This window comes from Scyliorhinus torazame, chromosome 25, assembly GCF_047496885.1.
Source record: "Scyliorhinus torazame isolate Kashiwa2021f chromosome 25, sScyTor2.1, whole genome shotgun sequence".
Lineage (NCBI taxonomy): Eukaryota > Metazoa > Chordata > Chondrichthyes > Carcharhiniformes > Scyliorhinidae > Scyliorhinus > Scyliorhinus torazame.
This window is the reverse complement of record NC_092731.1, coordinates 21,170,868-21,186,967: the sequence shown is the minus strand read 5'-3', so window position 1 is coordinate 21,186,967 and position 16,100 is coordinate 21,170,868. Positions and strand designations below refer to the sequence as shown.

At 47.7% G+C, this 16,100-nt stretch overlaps 1 protein-coding gene across 4 annotated transcripts; it reads left to right on the top strand.

Moving 5' to 3' along the window:
- Nucleotides 1-6,285: 6,285 nt before the first annotated feature.
- Nucleotides 6,286-10,955, top strand: sdhaf1 (succinate dehydrogenase complex assembly factor 1). 4 transcript variants are annotated; one of them, XM_072490141.1, is made up of 2 exons: nt 6,286-6,430; nt 10,365-10,955. In XM_072490141.1, exon 2 carries the CDS (start codon nt 10,384-10,386, stop codon nt 10,663-10,665), a length of 282 nt encoding a protein of 93 aa, XP_072346242.1. In that variant the 5' UTR covers nt 6,286-6,430; nt 10,365-10,383; the 3' UTR covers nt 10,666-10,955. The 4 variants fall into 4 exon arrangements, with proteins under 4 accessions (XP_072346242.1, XP_072346244.1, XP_072346243.1 ...); XM_072490143.1 differs by lacking the exon at nt 6,286-6,430 and adding an exon at nt 6,549-6,730; XM_072490142.1 differs by lacking the exon at nt 6,286-6,430 and adding an exon at nt 6,732-6,751.
- The last annotated feature ends 5,145 nt before the right edge of the window (nt 10,956-16,100 follow it).

Here is a 16,100-nt window from a genome sequence, read left to right as displayed (position 1 = left end):
CGTTCACTTGTCTCTCTCCATTTCTTTCTGGCGCAAATGTTTTAAAAGAAAAATAAATCGGTTACTTTATCAACTAGATGTGTTTGACAATTGGCTGCACTGCTAAGATTGTCCCTGCAGCAAGGTTTAGGCAGATGTACACCAATATGTTTTAATTTGATGAGATGTAAAAGATAGCGAAGAAATAAAGCATTCTTACCTCATGGAAGCTTTTCATTGCATTCTGATACTAGTTGTTGAGTTGGCCATTTGGATTGGATTTGTTTATTGACACGTACTGAGGTACAGTGAAAAGTATTTTTCTGCAAGCACCTCAAACAGATCATTTAGTACATGAAAATAAAATAAAATGAAAATAAAATACATAATAGGGCAACACACGGTACACAATGTAATGTAAATACATAGACATCGGGTGAAGCATACAGGAGTGTACTATTAATCAGGTCAGTCCATAAGAGAATCGTTTAGGAGTCTGGTAACGGGGAAGAAGCTGTTTTTGAATCTGTTTGTGCGTGTTCTAAGACTTTTGTATCCTGCCCGATGGAAGAAGTTGGAAGAGTGAATAAGCCAGGTGGGAGGGGGTCTTTGATTATGCTGCCCGCTATCCCAAGGCAGCGGGAGGTGAAGACCAAGTCAATGGGTGGGAGGTAGGCTCGTGTGACGGACTGACTGGGCTGTGTTCACGACTCTCTGAAGTTTCTTGCAGTCTTGGACTGAGCAGTTGCCATACCAGGCTGTGATACAGCCCGATAGGATGCTTTCAATGGTGCATTTGTAAAAGTTGGTAGGAGTCAGTGTGGACATGCCGAATTTCCTGAGGAAGTATAGGCGCTATTGTGCTTTCTTGGTGATAGTGTTGACGTGGGTGGACCAGGACAGATGTTTGGTGATGTGCACACCTAGGAATTTGAAGCTGTCAACCATCTCTACCTCTGCACCATTGATGTGTGAACTGTACTTTAGAAGTTTATAATTGATTTTTCTCCACAGTGAAGTACTCTTCAGAAATTTCCTCTAATTGTTTTTTGACATGGGAGAATGGTTGGGGTAGGGTATGAATATACAGAGATCATTGACTGGAGTAGTACATGGCCAAAATAGAGGTTCCCATCTATAGAGCGCGGTGGCTTGAGAGGAGAGAAAGAGCAGCCATTATATTGAGTCTTTTGTAGGCATTGTTATTTTCAGTGGGAGGACCAGAGTAGGTGATGTGTGTAGGGAGTGGTCAGCAAGGACCTTTAGAGCAAGTATGTGATGCTGGCCTCTGTGCTGGCAGTGGAAGGTGACTACAGGGGCAGCACGGTAGCCTTGTGGATAGCACAATTGCTTCACAGCACCAGGGTCCCAGGTTCGATTCCGGCTTGGGTCACTGTCTGTGCGGAGTCTGCACATCCTCCCCGTGTGTGCGTGGGTTTCCTCCGGGTGCTCCGGTTTCCTCCCACAGTCCAAAGATGTGCGGGTTAGGTGGATTGGCCATGATAAATTGCCCTTAGTGTCCAAAATTGCCCTTAGTGTCCAAAATTGCCCTTAGTGTTGGGTGGGGTTACTGGGTTATGGGGGATAGGGTGGCGGTGTTGACCTTGGGTAGGGTGCTCTTTCCAAGAGCCGGTGCAGACCCGATGGGCCGAATGGCCTCCTTCTGCACTGTTAATTCTATGATTCTATGATGACACTTTGAAGATAGTGTGTCGCAGGTGGTGGGGGACTGTTGGGAGGAGTACAGCGGTTGAGGCTGACGGATGTTACTGGAGGTAAGGAGTTCTGGTGAGTTTCACACCAGTGCTGTGTTGGGAGGAGTGAAGTAAAATTATAACCGAAGTAAACTGTTCAGCCCCTCTAATCTATTCTGCCATTCAGTTAAAATGTCTAAACTGCCTCCCCTCATCAGGTTCTAGTGACTTAACCATATGGCAAGAAAGAACACTTTAAATGTTGAATTCAGAAAGTTTATTGACCATTAAAAAAGGTAAGAAGTCAGTCAAAAAGCAAAGTGTCAATCAAATGCAATTGGCAGTAATTTAATAGTAAGAGGAGAAAGCTTAAACTTTAACAAATGAACAGACATCTCACCACCCTTCTCAGACCAAGTCACAAGGTAACAACTCTTTAAAAACATCAAAGACCACTCTCCGCGCCTCTCCATAAAGACCTCTCTCTCTCTCTTCCCACCTCTCCTCTGCCTCATAAACATCTCTCTCTCTCCCCTCACTACCTACATCTTTCTCTTTACATCTTTCTTCACATCCTTTTCTACCTCTGCTCATCCTTTTTTAGTAAAATGACTTCTCCAGACGCTTTTTTTATACCTTAAAACATCAAAAACCCACTTTAGCCAATATGTAGGAAAAATAGCCAATTGGTCTTTAACTTGTCAATAATAAAATAATAATTAACCCATTGATTTTTAGCTAATTTACACATACTGCCTTCGTTTTCTTCTCAAACTACTTCTCTCGAGGTAGGCTTCGATCTCAACCAATAATTGGTCCACATGGCTGTCTGCCACCTGGAATTAAGGGCCTATTCCGTTCTCCCCCTAGTCAAGGTTAACATTCATATCCTGTCTTTGTGTACTGTGGCCTGAGAAACACATTAATCCTTTCTCTCAAAGCACTTTAAACGTCTATTAATAATCCAGTGTTAATAAAATGTCCAAAGATGTGCAGGCTAGGTGGATTGGCCATAATAAATTGCCCTTAATGTCCAAAATTGCTCTTAGTGTTGGGTGGGGTTACTGGGTTATGGGGATAGGGTGGAGGTGTTGACCTTGGGTAGGGTGCTCTTTCCAAGAGCCGGTGCCGACTCGATGGGCCGAATGGCCTCCTGCACTGTAAATTCTATGATAATCTATGAAAAATGCTTATAATTACAAAAGTCATAAACATTTCTCTTCCAAATTACATTTCCAGCCTTTCTAACATCTATTAACGGATTACACAATTAAGGCCGTCTACTTATCTAATCTGGCTGGCTTCCAATCATACTTGTTTATTTTTTATTAAAATGGCTTCCATCAACTTTAGCAGAAAACGCTTAACATATTAATTCCAACTACAAAATGATAGTCACACAAAAACTAGTGATTTTCAAACTACCAACAACACTCAATGACGGATTCTACAGGCCTCTGGGGTAGAGAATTCCAACGTTTTAAACCCCCCCCCCCAACCGTAGTTTCTCCTCATCTGGATCCTAAGTAGTTTTCCCCCTTAATTTGAAATTGCGCCCCCTGGTTCGAGACTCCCCAGCCAAGGAAAACAATTTACCTGCATCTACCCTGTCTATTCCTTTTAAGTATTTTGTGGCTTTCATAGAGTCTCCAGGTCTCAGGGTTCATTACAGTCGTGGGTCTATCAGTAACTCAGGGCAAGTCACCATCCCCAAGGCTGAGGGGTGGTCATAGTGTCATACAGCCCAGAGAGGCCCTTTGGCCCATCATGTCTGTGCTGGCTATCAAGCCTATCCAATCCCATTTTCCAGCACTTGGTCTGTACCCTTGTGTGCTGGGGCGTTCCGAGTGCTCATCTAAATGCTTCTTAAATGTTGTGACGGTTCCTGCCTCTACCACCCTTTCAAACAGCGAGTTCCAGATTCCCACCACCCTCTGGGTGAATATGTTTCGCTTCAGATCCCCTCTAAATCTCCTGCCCATTACAGTAATTCTATGCACCCTGGTTATTGACCCCCTCCGCTAAGGGGAAAGGTTCCTTCCCATCTAGGCAATCTATGTCCCTCATAATTTTGTACACTTCAGTCAGGTTCCCTCCCAATCTCTGCTCCAAGGAAATCAACTCAAGCCTAACTAGTCTTAATGGTCGAAACATTTCAGCCCAAGCAACACCCTTGTGAATCTCCTCGGCACCCTTTCTAGTGCCATCATTTCCTATAGTGTGATGACTAGAATTGTACCCGTACTCCAGCTGTTGCCTAATCAGTGATTTATACAGCTCCATCATCATAACCCCCCTGCTCTTGTATTCTATGCCTCTGCTAATAAAGATAGGTATCCTATATGCCTTCTTGACCACCGTATCCACCTGTCCTGCTGCCTTCAGGGATCTGCGGACATGCACCCCAATATCATAAGATATCAGAGCAGAATTAGGCCGTTTGGCCCATTGAGTCTACTACGCCATTCGATCATGGCTGATCTTATCCTGGCCCTAACTCCACCATCCTGCCTGTTCTCCATAGCCCTTCAACCCATTACAAATGAAAAATCTGTTGAATTCCTTAAATTTACTCACTTTCCCAGCATCCACCGCACTTTGGGGTAGCCAATTCCACGGATTCACAACCCTTTTGGGAGAAGTAGTTTCTCCTCAACTCTGTTTTTAATTTGGTACCTCATCCTAAGGTCCCTCTAATCTTGAACTTCCAGCGTCCTACCGTTCATTGTGTTTCCTTGCCTTGTTAGTCTTCCCAAAATGCATCACCCCACACTTTTTGGGGTTAAGTTCCATTTGGCACTGTTCTGCCAGCCTGTTCATATCGTCCTGTAATCTCAGGCTTTCCTCCAGGCTTTTTACTGCACCGCATAATTTTGTGTGACATGTTTTGTGTCAGTGAGATCACTTCTCATTCTTCGAAACTCTAGGGAACACAGGCTCAGTTTTCCCGGTCTCTTGATAAGAGCATCCCGCCATCCCCCGAACAAGTCTGGTGAACCTCCGTTGCACTCTCAGCTCTACGTCTTTAATCTGTCCTTTCGCTTCCCTTTAGTTTTTAAAAATAAATTTAGAGTACCCAATTCATTTTTTCCAATTTAGTGTGGCCAATCCACCTAGCCTGCACATCTTTGGGTCTTGGGGGCGAAACCCACACAAACATGGGGTTGTTGTGAATGTGCAAACTCCACATGGACAGTGATGCAGAGCCAGGATCGAATCTGGGACCTCGGTGCCATGAGGCAGTAGTGCTAACCACTGTGCCACCGTGCTGCCCTTCATTTCCCCTTTGTTAACCTCTGGCTCATTAGAAAAGATCTTTGGCTTTTGCTGGCTAATAATGTTTTGCTCTCTTTACTTTCCTAATTTTCTTTTTCTATTTTGCCCTTGCACTTTTTATAATCCTCGATTTTTACTGATGATTTCTGGTAGGAAACATTGCGGTTCAAGGGAAACCGCAGCAATGCAAACAAGGGCAATTGGTGGAGGTGGGAGGATTGCAACTTGTCGCTGAGCTAGGAGGACCACAATACAATACAATATAATCCTGACAGTGCAGAAGGAGGCCATTTCACCCATCGTGTCTACTCCTACCCTCTGAAAGAGCACCCTAACTAGGCCCACCCCCCATATCTCTGTAACCCCATAACCCCACCGAACCTTTGGACACTAAGGGGCAATTTATCGTGGCCAATCTGCTTAACATGCACATGTTTGGACCGTGGGAGGAAACCAGAGCACCCGGAGGAAACCCACGCAGACACGGGGAGAAAGTGCAAACTCCATGCAGTGGCCCAAGGCCGGAATTGAACCCAGGTACCTGCTGCTGTGAGGCAGCAGTGTTAACCACTGTCCCACTGTGCTGCCCCAATGGGTTGTGGCAATGGGTGGCATTGCGCTGGGAGGACTTGGGTTGCTGTAGTGGCACTGGGAGGATTGGTGTCGCTGCGCTGGCAGGACCTGGGTTGGTGTAGTGGCGCTGGGAGGACTGGTGTCGGGAGCGGCAATGGGTGGCGCTGCACTGGGAGGACCTGGGTTGATGTAGTGGCGCTGTGAGGACTAGTGTCGCTGCGCTGGGAGGACCTGGATTGGTGCAGTGGCGCTGGAAGGACTGGTGTCGCTGCGGTGGGAGGACCTTGGTTGGTGCAGTGGTGTTGGAGGACTGGTGTCGCTGCGCTGGGAAGACCTGGGTTGGTGCAGTGGCACTGGCAGGATTGGTGTCACTGGGAGGACTGGTGTCGCTGCGCTGGGAGAACCTGGGTTGGTGCAGTGGTGCTGGGAGGACTGGTGTCACTGGGAGGACTGGAGTCGCTGCGCTGGGAGGACCTGGGTTGGTGCAGTGGTGCTGGGAGGACTGGTGTCACTGGGAGGACCTGGGTTGGTGCAGTGGTGCTGGGAGGACTGGTGTCACTGGGAGGACTCGTGTCGCTGCGCTGGGAGGACCTGGGTTGGTGCAGTGGTGCTGGGAGGACTGGTGTCACTGGGTGGACCTGGGTTGGTGCAGTGGTGCTGGGAGGACTGGTGTCACTGGGAGGACTCGTGTCGCTGCGCTGGGAGGACCTGGGTTGGTGCAGTGGTGATGGGAGGACTGGTGTCACTGGGTGGACCTGGGTTGGTGCAGTGGTGCTGGGAGGACTGGTGTCACTGGGAGGACTCGTGTCGCTGCGCTGGGAGGACCTGGGTTGGTGCAGTGATGATGGGAGGACTGGCGTCACTGGGAGGACTGGCGTCGCTGCGCTGGGAGGACCAGGACTTTGCGGGTAAGTCGGAGGGGAATGGATGGTGTATTTGGCCGCTTCGGGGTGGAATTGGTTGGGTTTAAACATGGGGAAAGGGGATATGGGGTCAGACAGCCGGGAATGTGAAAGGCCGCTGACATTCTGGGCTAAGGCTGAGAGGAATTTCCTCCCTGTGGAAAGGGCGGCGCAAGTCTCTCAACGTCGGGTTACGACGGTTTTGCGCCAAAATGCTCCATGAGCTGAGGGAGGGCAAAGAAATTCGTAAATACAAAATACTGTGGATACTGAACAATCTGAAATTCAGACAAAAAGTATCAGCAGGTCGGGCAGCTTCTGTTTTAGGTAGAAAAGCAAAAATGTTTAATATTTATAGAGTCATGGTGATTTTACAGCACAAAGAGGCCCTTCGGCCCATCCTGTCTGTGCCAGCCAACGAGCACCTATCTATTCTAATCCCATTTTCCCACTCTTGGTCCGTGGCCTGTGGCGTTCCAAGTGCTGATCTAAATACTTCTTAAATGTTGTGAGGGTTCCCGCCTCTACCACCGTTTCAGATAGCGAGTTCCAGATTCCCACCAGCCTCTGGGGCAAAGGGTTTTTCCACAAATCCCCTCGAAATCTCCTTCCCTGGCCTTAAATTTATGCCCCCTGGTTATTGGCCCCTCTACTAGTTCAAATCCTTCCTATCTACCCGATCTGTGTCCTTCAGAATTTGGCACACCTCCATCAGGTAACCCCATCAGCCTTCTCTGCTCTAAGAACAACCGCATCCTAACCAGCCTGTCTTCATAGCTGAAATGCTCCTGCGCAGGCAACATCCTGGTGAATTGCCTCTGCACCCTCCCTAGTGTAATCACATCCTTCCCTTACTGTGGCGACCTCAACTGCATACCGTACTCTAGATGTGGCCGAACGAGCATTTTATGCAGCTCCAACATAACCTCCCTGCCTTTATATTCTATGCATTCGATAATAATTGCCTTAACCACCTTATCTACCTGTCCTGTTGCTTTCAGGGAGGGACATGCATCACAATATGCCTCTGTATTTCCTAACGTCCTACCGTTCCTTGTGTTTTCTCTGGCCTTGTTTATGAGGTCAGAAATAAGTTTAATAAGGGCAGCACGGTGGTGCAGTGGTTAGCACTGGGACTGCGACGCTGAGGACCCGGGTTCGAATCCTGGCCCTGGGTCACTGTCCGTGTAGAGTTTGCACATTCTCCCTGTGTCTGCGTGGGTTTCACCCCTACAACCCAAAAGATGTGCAGGTTAGGTGGATTGGTCACGTTAAATTGCCCCTTAATTGGGAAAATAAAAAAATTGGGTACCCGAAATTTATTTAAAAAAAGAAATAAGTTTAATAATCTTTATTAGTGTCACAAGTAGGCTTACATTAACACTGCAATGAAGTGACTGTGAAAAGCCCCTAGTTGCCACATTCCGGCGCCTGTTCGGGTACACGGAGGGAGAATTCAGAATGTCCAATTCACCTAACAGCATCTCTTTACGGACTCGTGGGAGGAAACCGGAGCACCCGGAGGAAACCCACGCAGACACGGGGAGAATGTGCAGACTCCGCACAGACAGTTACCCAAGCCGGGAATCGAACCTGGGACCCTGGCGCTGTGAAGCAACAGTGCTAACCACTGTGTTACTTTGCTGTCCTGTTTAACTGTCTCATACACACCCCGAGTATTTTCTGTTCTTATGCCAGAGAGAAATACTTGGGATAAAGTTGAAGGAAAGGGTTCTATCACATTCCTCGGGGCTTGCAACATATTCCTCATATTTCACATCTGCCTCTCCTGTAAAAGCACTTCTGCTTCTTTGTTCCAGTTTCACAAGCTTTCCATCCCTGAATTTGGACTTCCCTTTGTCTGTCTTGAGCAGCCAAACGGGGGCTCAGTGGGCTGCCCTCCTGATGCGCAGGATTGTGGGTTTTGAGTGAAGCCCCAGAGACCTGAGGGCAAAATCTAGGTTGACACATCTGTCCAATATTGTTTCAACTGAGGTGCTGCCTGTAATCTCGGTTGGAAACATGGAAAGTTTACATAATAGAAGAAGGCCATTCGGACCCTCGTGTGCTGGCAAAGGGCAGCCACCGATACGGTTTGCCAGCTCTTCATTCGTAGCCCTGTATTTTGCAACATTACGTGCATATCTGAATATTTCTTACAGGTAGTGAGGATTTCTGCCTCAACCACCCTTTTCAGCCAGTGGGTTTCAAATGTCCCAGCCCTCATAGAATCCCTACAGTGCAGAAGGAGACCATTCAGCCCATCGGGTCTGCTCCGACCCTCAGAAAGAGCGCTCTACCTAGGTCTACTCCCCCACCCACTCCGTCCTGTCTCCAAAACCCCGTAACCTAACCTGCACATCCCTGACCACGAAGTGGCAGCTTAGCACGACCAATCCGCCTAACCTGCACATCTTTGGACTGCGGGAGGAAACCTGAGCACCCGGAGGAAACCCACGCAGACACGGGGAGAAAGTGGACAGTCACCTAAAGCCGGAATTGAACCCGGGTGCCTGGCGATGTGAGGCAGCAGTGCTAACCACCGTGCCGCCCATTCTCTGTGTGAAAAGATTTCTTAACACCCCTCTAATCCTTCCACCAAATACTCTAAATCTATGTCCCCTGGCTATTCTCTCTGATCTATCCACTCTATCTAGGCCCATCATCATTTCCACACCTCAATTAAATCACCCCATAGCCTCGTCTTGTTCCAGAGACAACAACACCAGCCTATCCGATCACTCCTTGTAGTTAAAAGTCTCCATTCCTGGCAACATCGTCATAAATCCCTGCTTCACATTTCCTGATATGAGCGGATTCTTCTGGTAATGCAGTGACCAGAACTGTGCGCAGCACTCTAGCAGTGGTTCCATACAGTTGAGCGTTGCCTTTCTGCTCTTGAGGTCAGTGCCTCGGACAATAAAGGACAATTGTCCATTTGCCCTCTTGATCACCTGATCGATCTGCCCTGCTACCTTCAGGGAAATGTGGCCCTGCAGTCTACTCCTGTACACTTCTCGGTATCCTGATGTCAACTGTGTCTTCCCTTTGCATCGTTTGTCCTCCCAGAATGGGTTATTCCCACTTCTCCAGGTCGAATTCCAAAATTATCACATTAGCTTTTTCACGCAGCGAGTGGTTAAAGTCTGGAATGCGCTGCCTGAGAGTGTGATGGAGGCAGATTCAATCTGAGCACTCCCAACGGGATTGGGTTATTAGGTAAGAAGGAGAAACACACAGGGATCCGGGGAGAAGACCAGGGAGGCACAGGGTGCATTTGCTCGCCCGGGAGAGTTGGCACAGACGCGATGGGCCACTGTAACAATCCCGTGCAGTTTGTGTGACCTTGCTGTGTGCCAATTGGCTACCTTGCTTCCGACACACAGCAGTGACTCCACTTGTTAAATACTGCACGTGGGAGGACCTGAAGCTGTGAAAGGCGCTATATAAATGCAGTCCTTTGCTCCTTGAAGGAATTTCAATTTTGACCTGTCAGCTGAATTGTATTTTCGGTGGCCCCAGTGCTTCGTTTCCATCTGCACCCTCGAATTGGTTAAAACTACTTCAGCGAGCCCAGTTCCCCTCTGACAAATGAAAACAAAATATCACGGATGCTGGCAATCTGAAATAAAGGCAGAAAGTGCTGGGGTAAACTCAGCAGGCCCGGGGAGAATGTGCAAACTGCACATACAGTGCCCCGGGGCCGGGATCAAACCCGGGCCCCCAGCACCGTGAGGCAGCAGTGCTAACCGCTGTACCACCGTGCCACCCGCCGCCCCCCCCCCCGGAACTCTCTTACGTAGGTTTTACGTTTCATCGATCCATCGATGTTTACCGCTCAGAAGGAGGCCATTCGGCTCATTGTGACCATGCTGACCTACATTTTCAGTGGGATTGAAACGCAACGAGTGCCATAACATTATTTGTGTTTTTTGAACAGATTCGGGCAAGCCACCACCATGCTGAGACACAGCAAACTGCAGAAACAGATCTTAAACCTTTACAAACAATTTCTCCGGGCAGTCAAGGCCAAACCGGGATTTTTGCCTCTGATCCGCGATGAATTTCGCAAAAACTCCCAGATACCCAGAACCGATGTGATGCACATTGAGTACCTGCTGCGACGAGGGCAAAGGCAGCTGGATCTGGTGCGCAAGTCAAACACCAAACAACTGTCAGCGTTCACCAGATCCGACCCATCGAAGAACCTTGAGCTACGGGAGATTAAAGACTCGCCTTGACAGCTACTGGAGCTGGTCTGAAAACTGTTAACATCCTGGTTGTGATTCTCTGGTTCCTCCCCGCCGCGTGTTTCCTTGGCGGCACGCCGTTCGTTGGCAGCGGGATTCTGCAAGCAGGGGTGTGGCTTCTGGCGGGATCAGAGAATCCCGAAGACCGGAGAATTCCGACCCTGAATTCCTTGTGCCAAAATCGGAAGTGTGATGGGAATTAAGCCACAGGATACTTGTGGAATCCAGTGAACTAGTTTGCTCTGGTCACACTAATAAATTAATAAAAGTGATGTGTTTGATATCATGGCAGCAAAGTGGTTATGTTACTGGACTAAGTAACCCAGAGGCCTGGACTAATGTTCCAGAGACCGGAGTTCAAATCCAACCACGGCAGCTAATGAACCGGAATTAATTGCCAGCTGTTCGCTGGTTCATTCCTCAGGACCAACTACAGTCAAGCTGCCCGGTTTAAACAATGCTTGGCAGTTAACAGTCAGCCACCATTAACGGGTGCATTCTCCATGGCAACACCCCTACCAATCGGGAGTCCGCCAGCCAACCAATCAGCGCTCTCTTCTCATACCATCTGACGTTTCCCCCGATATTGTTGTTCTTGCCGTTGTCCTGTTGAGTGCAAGACGAAAAGCTTCGACAAAATGTCTCAGCAATTCTCAAGAACCTCATTGGGCCGGGGGGGCCTCAGTAATGGTGACCAGGAAACTCCCAGATTGTTGTAAAAAACAATCTGGTTCACTCGTGTCCCAACATATCACCCACAGCAAATGTGGTTGACTCTTAACTGCCCCTCTGATATGGCCTTGTGTTCATAAGAACTAGGAGCAGGAGTAGGCCATCTGGCCCCTCGAGCCTGCTCCACCATTCAATGAGATCATGGCTGATCTTTTGTGGACTCAGCTCCACTTTCCGGCCCGAACACCATAACTCTTAATCCCTTTATTCTTCAAAAAACTATCTATCTTTATCTTAAAAACATTTAATGAAGGAGCCTCTACTGCTTCACTGGGCAAGGAATTCCATAGATTCACAACCCTTTGGGTGAAGAGGTTCCTCCTAAACTCAGTCCTAAATCTACTTCCCCTTATTTTGAGGCTATGCCCCCTAGTTCTGCTTTCACCCGCCAGTGGAAACAACCTGCCCGCATCTATCCTATCTATTCCCTTCATAATTTTATATGTTTCTATAAGATCCCCCCTCATCCTTCTAAATTCCAATGAGTACAGTCCCAGTCTACTCAACCCCTCCTCGTAATCCTACCCCTTCAGCTCTGGGATTAACCTAGTGAATCTCCTCTGCACACCCTCCAGTGCCAGTACGTCCTTTCTCAAGTAAGGAGACCAAAACTGAACACAATACTCCAGGTGTGGCCTCACTAACACCTTATACAATTGCAGCATAACCTCCCTAGTCTTAAACTACATCCCTCTAGCAATGAAGGACAAAATTCCATTTGTCTTCTTAATCACCTGTTGCACCTGTAAACCAACTTTTTGCGACTCATGCACTAGCACACCCAGGTCTCTCTGCACAGCAGCATGTTTTAATATTTTATCATTTAAATAATAATCTTTTTTGTTGTTATTCCTACCAAAATGGATAACCTCACATTTGTCAACATTGTATTCCATCTGCCAGACCCTAGCCCATTCACTTAGCCTATCCAAATCCCTCTGCAGACTTCCAGTATCCTCTGTACTTTTTGCTTTACCACTCATCTTAGTGTTGTCTGCAAACTTGGACATATTGGCCTTGGTCCCCAACTCCAAATCATTTATGTAAATTGTGAACAATTGTGGGCCCAACACTGATCCCTGAGGGACACCACTAGCTACTGATTGCCAACCAGAGAAACACCCATTAATCCCCACTCTTTTCTTTCTATTAATTAACCAATCCTCTATCCATGCTACTACATTCCCCTTAATGCCATGCATCTTTATCATATGCAGCAACCTTTTGTGTGGCACCTTGTCAAAGGCTTTCTGGAAGTCCAGATATACCACATCCATTGGCTCCCCGTTATCTACCGCACTGGTAATGTCCTCAAAAAATGTCACTAAATTAGTTAGGCACGACCTGCCCTCTTTGAACCCATGCTGCGTCTGCCCAATGGGACACGTTCCATCCAGATGCCTCGCTATTTCTTCCTTGATGATAGATTCCAGCATCTTCCCTACTACCGAAGTTAAGCTCACTGGCCTATAATTACCCGCTTTCTGCCTACCTCCTTTTTTAAACAGTGGTGTCACGTTTGCTAATTTCCAATCCGCCGGGACCACCAGAGTCTCGTGAATTTTGGTAAATTATCACTAGTGCATTTGCAATTTCCCTAGCCATCTCTTTTAGCACTCTGGGATGCATTCCATCAGGGCCAGGAGACTTCAAGAAGATGACTCACCATCACCTTCTCCAGGGTGACAAGGGATGACCACATCTGTTGAAATACATCCTGAATGGTCTTGACAAGGTGGATGTGGACAAATGTTTCCCTCTTGTGGGTGAACTAGTCCAGAACTATGGGGCACTGTTTTAAAATTAAGCGTCTCTCTTTTAGGACAGAGATGAGGAGAATGTTTTTCTGTCCAAGGTTGTGAGACTTCCGAGCTCTTCCTCAGTGGGGGGTGGGGAGAGTCATTGAATATTTTTGAGGCAGATAGATTCTTGTCGGGCAAGGGAATCTAAGGTTATCGGGGGATAGATGGGGAATGTGGGATTCGAAACGCAAATAGTTCAGCCATGGTTAAATTGAATAGTGGGGCAGGCTCGAGGGGTCGAATGGTCTACTTATAATAATAATCTTTATTGTCACATGTAGGCTTACATTAGCACTGTAATGAAGTTACTGTGAAAATCCCTTGGTCGTCAGATTCCGACGCCTGTTCGGGTACACGGAGAATTCAGAATGTCCAAATTACCTAACAGCATGCCTTACGGGACTTGTGAGAGGAAACCGGAGCACCCGGAGGAAACCCACGCAGACACGGGGAGAACGTGCAGACTCCACACAAACAGTGACCCAAGCCGGGAATCAAACCTGGGACCCTGGACCTGCGAAGCAACAGTGCTAACCACTGCTCATATTTCATGTGTTTGAATAAAAACAAAATTGCATTAATTAGAAACCTGCAGTGCAGAAGGAGGCCATTCAGCCCATCGAGTCTGCAGCAAACCTCTGAAACGGCACCCTACCTCGGGCCGCACTCCCGCCCTATCCCCGTAAACCCCACCTCACCTACACGTCTTTGACACTAAGGCCAATTTAGAATGGCCAATACACCTAACCTGCACATCTTTGGACTGTGGGAGGAAACCCATGCAGACACGGGGAGAACGTGCAGACTCCGCACAGACAGTGACCCAAGCCGGGAACCAAACCCAGGTCCCTGATGCTGTGAAGCAACAGGGCTAACCACTGTGCTACCATGTCGCAGTGGGTCGCATTCCTGCCCCTGAGCTCGAAGCTCCGGGTTCCAGTCCATGGTAACTTGACCACAAAACATTAGTCTTTGTATCTGCGAATGACTCTGCCATTAGTTAGTTCCACGACGGCAGACACTGGACCACTTTGGTTCAGAGTAACTCCAGGCAGCCATTGTTAGCTACTGCCGAAACGTCTCACATTGACACAGCCACCCGGATTGAACTGCCTCTCCTTCGCATGGTAGTCATATCTCTCCTGCATTTCTGGTCTCATACTCACTCTTGCTTTGCCATCTGGATGTAGCAGACCCAGGTGAGACCTTGGCTTCCTACCCATCAACATTTCAGCCGGTGAGTGTCCTGCTGTGGTTTGTGGACTGATACGATAAGAGCCGCGAGAGCTTAGTTCCTGAAATACCGTCTGTTACTCTCTTCATTCCATCTTTCAGTGTATGTACAGCTTGTTCTGCTAAACCATTCAACGCTGGATGAAAAGGAGCGTCTTCAATTTCTTTGCATAAACTCCAGAAACAAATCACTCGTAAACGTTGCCCCGTTAGAAACAAGAGAATCTGATAAGCCACGAGTTGCAAAAACTTGGCCTGGCTTCTCTATCGTAATGGGAGCTGTGATGTTGCTCATGATGTGTACTTCTAGCCCCTTAGAATACACGTCCACTACGTCCCTAAAGAATGCAACCATCCTGCACACTAAGCTCATTATAAATTTAGAGTACACAATTATTTTTTTCCAATTAAGGGGAAATTCAGCATGGCCAATCCACCTACCCTGCACATCTTTGGGTTGTGGGGGTGAGACCCACGCAGACACGGGGAGAATGTGCAAACTCCACACGGACAGTGACCCGGGGTCGAACCCCGATCCCCATATTAACCAATTATGCCCTTAAAGTTTGATAAAAAGAGGGGGGGGGGGGGGGGGGCTCGCGTGGACTATATACAGAGTCTCTATTTACCCAGTCCATACCCCTCAAGATCTTGAATACCTCTATTGTGTCTCCTCTCAGCCTTTTTTTCTCCCCCAAAAAAGTCTCAAATATCTCCAATCTATCCTCATAGCTACAGTTCTTTATCCCTGGAATCATTCTGGTGAATCCTCCTCTGTACTCTTCTCCAATGTCTTCACATCCTTCCCCAAGACTGGCACCCAGAACTGAACACGGTCTCCAGCTGAGGCCCAACTAGTGTCTCATACGAGTTCAACGTGACCTCCTTACTCTTGTACTCAATGCCTCTATTAATAAAGCCTCGGATAAGATAATGCAACAAGCCCTGCCACCTTCAATGAGGTATGTAGATATACACCGAGGTCCCTCTGTTCCTGCACTTCCTTTAGAGTTTCTCCCTTTATGTTACTCTATCTCTCCATATTCATCTTGCCGAAGTGAATCACCTCACACTTCTCTGCATTGAACTTCATCTGCCGCTTGTCTGCCCAATCCACCAACCTGTCTCTTGCATTTTGAAGTTCAAGACTATCCTTATCACAGTCGAAAATGTTCCCAATCTTTGTATATCCTGAACAGAAGGGTCTCAGGAAGAATCTGGTCAGTGACCAGATCAACAAGAAATCTGGTAATTTATCTAATTGTTTGTAGAGCTGTTCTTGGGCATTGGTGCAGAGGAAATGAAAAGGAAGGTTCTTCAACTCCTAGCTTTCATATCAGGGCCGAATGGCCTTCTGCTGTTCCTACGTCCTATGTTTTGTTTCCCTTCCTCACTTGTTCCCGTATAGCCTTTTGCTTTTCACCTGTTTTTAAAATTTTATTTAGTGTACCCAATTCATTTTTTCCAATTAAGGGGCAATTTATTGTAGCCAATCCACCTACCCTGCACATCTTTGGGTTGTGGGGGTGAAACCCACACAAACACGGGGAGAATGTGCAAACTTCACATGGACAGTGACCCAGAGCCGGGATCGAACCTGGGACCTCGGCGCCATGAGGCAGCAATGCTAACCACTGCGCCACCGTGCTGCCAAAATAA